At 41.5% G+C, this 7,379-nt stretch overlaps 1 protein-coding gene, 1 non-coding gene and 1 pseudogene across 2 annotated transcripts; 1 reads left to right on the top strand and 2 right to left on the bottom strand.

The window, feature by feature from the left end:
- On the bottom strand, positions 1-73 carry trnaa-agc (transfer RNA alanine (anticodon AGC)). The gene has a single exon. It is a non-coding gene; the product is annotated as a tRNA-Ala (tRNA).
- Positions 74-1,061: 988 nt separating this feature from the next.
- On the top strand, positions 1,062-4,768 carry LOC115793608 (protein FAM49A-like; annotated as a pseudogene).
- A 509-nt stretch (positions 4,769-5,277) lies between these two features.
- Positions 5,278-6,811, bottom strand: LOC115793606 (tropomyosin-1-like). Its single transcript, XM_030748654.1, has one exon. The coding sequence runs from the start codon at positions 6,697-6,699 to the stop codon at positions 5,671-5,673; it is 1,029 nt and encodes a 342-aa protein (XP_030604514.1). The 5' UTR covers positions 6,700-6,811; the 3' UTR covers positions 5,278-5,670.
- Between the last annotated feature and the right edge of the window lie 568 nt (positions 6,812-7,379).

Raw genomic sequence — 7,379 nt, 5'->3', positions numbered from 1 at the left:
TGGAGGATGCGGGCATCGATCCCGCTACCTCTCGCATGCTAAGCGAGCGCTCTACCATTTGAGCTAATCCCCCATGTTCATGGTGAGCGACGTAGCGACAAACATCACAAAGATTCTTAATGACCCTAAAATAATGCAGTATTGAGTGACTGAAATGTGCTGTGACACCTTATATAAAGGGTAGTATAGTGTTGTTAATAATAATAATAATAAGCCAGCCTCCAACATAACCAACCAAGCCCTTACCTGGAACCCCCAAGGAAAGAGAAACAGAGGATGGCCCAGAAAATCCCTGTGCCGTGACCTTGATGCTGACACCGAGAGAATGGGGTACAGCTGGAACCAGCTGGAGAGAAAGGCCCAGGACCAGGATGGCTGGAGATCGCTTGTTGACGGCCTCTGCCCCGGCAGGGGTAATAGGTAGAAGCCATGTTTGTAGGGTTTTTCCCTTTCATTGTGCAAAATTTCTGGAGCAGAACATGGGTTTATGGCAATTTACTGCAAGCTGGGCTACATTTAGCTCTGATAAAAAGCATGTTTAAAGCACCACCAGCCAGAATTGTTAATACAAGGTAGGATGAATCCATACTTTCTTGTTGTTTATACCAAATTCTGAACCTACCATCCGATTGTCAGTGCAGAAATCAAGACTCATCAGACCAGGCAATGTTTTTTATCTTGTGTTATCCAGTTCGGTGAGAACGTGCGAATTGTAGCCTCAGTTTCTTGTTCTTATCTGACAGTGGCACACAGTGTGGTCTTCTGCTTCTGTAGCCCACTTGCTTCAAGGTTTGATGTCTTGTGCACGAGCTCTGTCATCAGAAAGAGTTTCACCTGGAGAACTGCTGCTCACTTTATCTGGGCAGTATCTGGGTGTTCATCTAAACAATAAACTGAACTGGTCAGACAACACCAATGCACTTTATAAGAAAGGTCAGAGCAGACTCTACCTGCTCAGGAGCCTGAGGTCCTTTGGAGTGCAGGGGGCACTCCTGAAAACATTTTATGACTCTGTGGTGGCATCAGCTCTTTTTTACAGTGTGGTGTGTTGGGGGAGCAGTATGACTGCTGCTGACAGGAAGAGACTGGATAGGCTCATCAATAAGGCCAGTTCTGTCCTGGGCTGCTCTCTGGACACTGTGGAGGTGGTGAGGGAGAGGAGGATGACAAGAAGGTTGTACTCTATGCTGTCAAATGACTCCCACCCCATGTATGGAACTGTGACAGCCTTGAGGAGCTCCATCAGAGACAGACTGTTGCACCCCAAATGTTTGAGAGAGCGCTATCGCAGGTCCTTCCTGCCTGCAGTAGTGAGACTTTTTAACCAGCACTGCTCCCAGACATAAGAGTGTTTTGCTATGTACGTATCTACACTACTGACATTTGATTGGTCACATTGTCTGTACTGTCTATACTGATCGCAATCTCTATATTGTCTATACTATACATAGTGTATACATAGTCTATACTGCACATAGTGTATACAGTTTTATTTGTAATTCTGTATTTGTATTTTCTTAATTATTTTTATCTTTTAATACTTTCTTATTGTGTTTTTTTATTGTGTTTATAGTATCGTGTGTCTGTACAATAGCTTGCTGCTACTACACTGAAATTTCCCCATTGTGGGACAAATAAAGGGATTTGTATTTCTATTTCTATATGTTCAACTATTCAATTATCATGGTGTGCCTTTATGTGTGCCTTTATGATTCATTCTTGTACAGGTCTTTCTGTTTAGCAGATAGTGAGCAAACAGACATGACAGAGGACGATGGAAGTGAAGAGAGCAAGGAAAATGAAGGTTGCCCTGAGGGTGATGGGAAGAATGAAGAGCAGACAGATTTGTTCCATTTGAATGATTTATCTTTTCTTTGTTTTGGGCCTTTATGCTTTTGAACCATTGCGCTGTATGTCAAGAAAGCTGGTCGTGTTCTTGTTCACTTGGATACAGTTGATGTCTTTGTTATGCAGCACAGCAGCCTACGCATGTTCTTAATGTGTTAGAAAACTAAGAATATCATTTTTTACTTGAATGAAAATGAAGAAAATAATGCACTATTGTGGGGATATTTCAAACTGTGCAGACTTATGGGCCTATCCTAGATTTATTAGATATGGTAAATGAATAGTTCATCACTGGCTACCCTAAGGACCACAGGAGATTATTTGTTAAAATAAGTAAATTAAATAAATAAATAAAATCAAAAGATGCATGAGAAAAGATCAAGAAAGGAAGGGGGCCCACAGAGACTGCTTCTATATAGGACCCAGAGTTCTGTGCTACACCCCTGATTATTATTGTTGTTTTGTGAGTATTATAAGTTATTTTAAAGCCCTGATCTATATGAATGAAAAGAAAGCCATGACTTTCATTTCAGTGGTCAATGGAACAGAAGTACTGCATGCATAGAAAATTATATAATGTAAGAATGGATTTTGGTGACATGATCGACATCTGTAGCTCAGCTCAAAGAACAAATGCCACGCTGATTCACATTATGGATACAATAAGACAAGAAAACGTTAAAAAAAGAAAAGAAAATCTGCACTTACATATTTACTGAGACACCTGCCACCACACAGCTGAAACTGATGTGAATGCTGCAAATCAACCACTACCCTTTTTTACCATTTTAGATTTGTGTGAGTGCAATTTCTCGATGCTGTTAAGTCCCCGTTGAGATGTGTGTGTGTGATGTTTGATGGATGTGTTTGATTCTGTTTTGTTGTTTCTTTGTTTCCAGGCGATTCAAAACCCCAGCCTGCAGGAGCGAGAGTGGAACTCTGTCTGCCCCGTTGGTCATCAAGCTTGAGACGTTTTTACAGCTTCTCTCTCAAAGTAGGTGCAGTCACACTGCTGAACAAATGTGTTGGGACAGGATTATTACTTCCTTTTGTTAGTCAACAGGTTATGCCATAGGTTTCATCTTAATGAGTCACTTTTTAGGTGATGAATAAAGATTGAATTCGCTTTTTAAAATTAGTTGACGTCTTGTGTGTGTGTGTGTGTGTGTGTGTGTGTGTGTGTGTGTGCGCACGTGCGCCTGTGTGCGTACAGAGGAGTCCCTGCCGGAGTCCCTGACATGTCCGCCCCTCACGCCCACTCAGCACCTGGAGAGGAAGCAGGCGCTGGGCAAACAGTTCGCTGAGATCCTCCACTTCACTCTACGCTTTGATGAGCTCGAGGTCTGTGGAAACACTCGAGTTAAACTCATACACACACTCAGTCTTGTACAAGGCTACATGACGCTCATCAGTGTGGAATAAAACTGGAGCCTCCTGTTTGTTTCTGCCAGAGATGTATAAAGTACTGGAGTAGAGGAGTGGAGTAGAAGTACAAGTACTATATAAAAAAATTGACTTGAGTAAAAGTTGAAGTGTTCTTTCAACACCATACTCAAGTGGAAGTACAGAAGTACTTCATTTTTTTTGGTACTTAAGTATTGCAAGTAGAAGTATTTCAAAAATTGCTACTCAAGTACCGAAAGTACAAGTACAAGTAAAAGTACAAGTACTGTGTATATTAAAGAAAGGCAGTCAAAAGTTTGATTATCATTGTTTATATAATTTCAAACATTTGAAAGGCACAATGTATTTGGCTGAAGCTGGAGTACAATGATAAAAGGCCATACAAGTGTTTACAAAAAAACAAACACAAATAAAACATCTCAAAAGGCCAGAGGGGCAGTCCACAGAGCAGCTAAAAGACAAACCTGGACAAGGTGTTCCTGGGACGTCATCCATCTCGATATCGGACAGTAAGCTGACGCGTTCTGTCCTCAATACTTACAAGCAACAGCGCAAAAGGCGGAGACGAAGCCTGCGTTTTTTTTATAGGCTTGATCGCTCAAATCGCCCAATGATGAGCCAGCTTCATAAACCGTGACAGCGCCATCTACCGCTCTGGCATTGATACTATGACTTGGGGATGATTAATAACGTTTTCATAATAGTAACGAGTAACGATTCAGCACGTGAAAAATGTATCGGAGTAAAAGTATTAAATTAATCAAAAATATATAGTGGAGTAAAAGTGAAAGTAGGGGAAAAAATATGTACTCCAATAAAGTACAGATATTGCATTTTAAGTACAGTACTTAAGTAGTTCTACTTCATTACTATACATCTCTGGTTTCTGCACCCACAGTTGGACATTGAGAGTGAAGTCAACAATGAGATGGCTAACAGGATGTCTCTGTTCTATACGGAGGCCACGCCCATGCTGAAAACACTCAGCAATGCAACCACAAACTTTGTGACAGAGGTAAAAGTGCTGACAGCACATGACTGTGAGCAGTCTGACTAAGAGAGCGTGTTTGTTGTTAAGCAGTGAGGAGTGTAAGGGGTCTATCCACAACACGTGACTGAAACAAACAGTATTACTTACTTACTGTGACCTACTGTGTTTGCAAAAAAAAAAAAAAAAAATACTGACTTTCAGACTTCTGAAGTCGACTTCTACATGTTCATACAATGTTATCTGCTGCACAACAGAATCATGGCTAGAGATTAATGTCTAAAGTTGCTCTTTTATTCGTGCAGCAGGGTTCATACGCCTGTTTCCACAGCCTCTGTTTTTATTTCAGGTCTGAAAATATTTGTAACGACCACTGCTGGCTCATTACGATAACTGATGTTATCGTAATGATTTGTGATCATGTGTGATTTGTACTTTGTTCAGAACAAGATTCTTCCACTGGAGAACACAACAGGCTGCCTCAGCACCATGGCCAGCGTCTGTAAAGTCATGCTAGAGACACCGTGAATTAGGATTCTCTCTTTCTCACACACACACACACACACACACACACACACACACACACACACACACACACACACACACACACACACACACACACACACACACACACAGTAGGATTTGCAGCTTTTGATTTGCTGACAATATTGATGCGCATGTCCACTAATAAGAAGCCAGCTGCTCTCAGTACCACAGTACTGGTGGTTTAGCTCTACCAGTAAAGAGTTAGGCTGGAGATATGAAGGTCAGCTTTGATGACCATTTTCCTCAAATGTCTGTTTTTGAAGTTTTGGCATAGAAACACATTTGCCATATTTTACTGTAAAACAGGAATTCTTATACAGTATAAATGAACGTATACACATTGACACAGATGTTTTGATTTTTTTTTTTTATTTGATTTCAAATTATATTTATACAATCCATGTTTAAAATACATGATTCCCATGTATTTACATATTTGCTGAGTCTCATATTTGATGCCAGTGAACTTATCAGTTTTTGGTTTTAAAGAGCCCCCCAGCAATCAGAAGATCCCCTGTGAGCAAGCGCTTGGCGACAGTGGCGAGGAAAAACTCCCTTTTTAAAGGAAGAAACCTCGGGCAGAACCAGGCTCAGGAAGGGGCAGCCATCTGCTGCGACCGGCTGGGGGGGGCGTGATGGAAACGAGGAATGGTCTTTTAACCTACCACTGATAAGTCCAATGACATATTTATATAAATGTGATGTTTAGGACATGCTGTTGGTGAATTTTGTGGCCAATTAGGTGAAGCAGCCAGTGACGCTTCTTCTTTTTTAATCTCCTGAAAGGTGAAGAGATGGGAGAGGGGAAAATGAAGGAGATGGAGGAACGGTGGAGGAAGAGCAGCCTATGTTTCTTCAGGTTGAGCGGGAGAAGCAGCAGAACCTCAGCTGAAAAAAGAAAAGAAACACTTTCTCTTCTTTTTCTGGCGGTATTCCTCTAAATCTTTGTTTTGGAGGATGAGTCTTTTGACCTCACTGAAGAATTGTGTATTCTCTTCTTCCAGTTTGGTGCATTTTTTGTGGAGTTCTTCTAACTCTTTCTCCTTTTCAGAATGCTTTACCTTCAGGTCTTTATATTTCTTACCCTGTGCTTTCATTGCCCTCCTGATCTCTTCTACCTGTTGCTCCTTCTCTCTTTGCACTTCTGCATTTCTCTGCAGTGCTCCATCAAGAGTTACCTGCAAACCTTTAGTTTTTTCCTCACCTTTGTGAAGCTTCTGTTGTGTCTTTTGCGTCTCTTTGTGTATTTTTTCCAAGTCTTGAAGCTTCTGTTGTGTCCGTTGGTGTTTTGCTTTGATGTATTCAAGCTCGCACTCCATCTCCCTGTGCTCAACGTCCTGTTGCTGCTTCTCTTTAAACAGTTGTCTATTCATTTGCTGTGTTTCATCAAGGGTTTTCTCCAAATTCTGTTTCATTCCCATAGTTTTTTTAGCCAGGTTTCCCATCTCATCAGCAATTACTAACGCTTGTTTTTTCTCTTCGGTGATGTTCTGTAATATTTCGAGACGATATTGCAATACTTTCCTTTCTATCAACAGGCCTGTGATATGCTGCTGTGATTTTTTAAGCAGAATCTCCCAACCGGCATTTAAGACCTGCAAGTCAGGCTTGTACTGCAGATCTTGACCTGGTTGGTCCTGTGAGGAAATTTCTGGGAGGTTTTTAATTTGGGCCTCCAGCTGTCTATTCTTGTCCTCCAGCTGACTATTCTTGTCCTCCAGCTGTCTATTCTTGTCCTCCAGCTGTCTATTCTTGTCCTCCAGCTGACTATTCTTGTCCTCCAGCTGACTTTTCTCCTCCTGCATTTTTTTAATGATATTGTGCAGGTCTTGATTTTCCTTCTTCGTGCAATCTAATGCCCTCCTGAAGGATTCAATGTCAGCAGAATGTCTCCGTCTTGGGTGCTGAGACATGTTGCAATTTTGATACACTGACGCTGTAAATGTTTCCAAAAGTTTGAACGCTGCAAAAATAAAACTCTGTCAGCTGTGTTAATGCTTCTCTGACTTCTTATAGATTTGAGCTTCGAACGAAGCGCCTCTGATGTTTTGAGCCGAACAGAATGACGTCACAAAAATAGAATAGAGGGGGCGTGTCTAAATGAAGCCTGTGCGGAAGCACGTACGGTTTTGATCACGTGACAAAAGCCAAAGGAGGCCCCGTGTTGTTTTCTGCAATCACGTGACTGACTCATTGCGTGATTCGAGTTGCTGAAAAAGACGTGGGAAATAGAGGAAGTGTTCTGGGTGATCTGAGGTGAGTCTGACCCATTGTTATAGCAGCATAATCAGAAGCACCTGGATCCACACCTGTACACATTAGAACTTCAGTTTGAGTGCACCCTGCCATCATCAGTGGCACCAGGATTCACCATGGCAACGGGTAAATAAAGAGCAGCGCCGCTATTTGAATCCGATGGATGGAGGAGCGCACGTGTCAGTGTGGAGCATGATGAGTCACTTTAATCATCTTGACCCACTGTCATCATCATCATAGAGTGAATAAAAGTTTATATAAAAAATTCTGACTGTGTCGTCATTTACACAACTTGAATTTCCATCAAATGAAGCTAAATCCTGATTTTACAGTTAAC

Source organism: Archocentrus centrarchus, chromosome 15 (assembly GCF_007364275.1).
Source record: "Archocentrus centrarchus isolate MPI-CPG fArcCen1 chromosome 15, fArcCen1, whole genome shotgun sequence".
Classification (NCBI taxonomy): Eukaryota; Metazoa; Chordata; class Actinopteri; order Cichliformes; family Cichlidae; genus Archocentrus; species Archocentrus centrarchus.
Note: the sequence above shows the minus strand (reverse complement) of the source record. Positions and strands in the feature narration are given on the sequence as shown.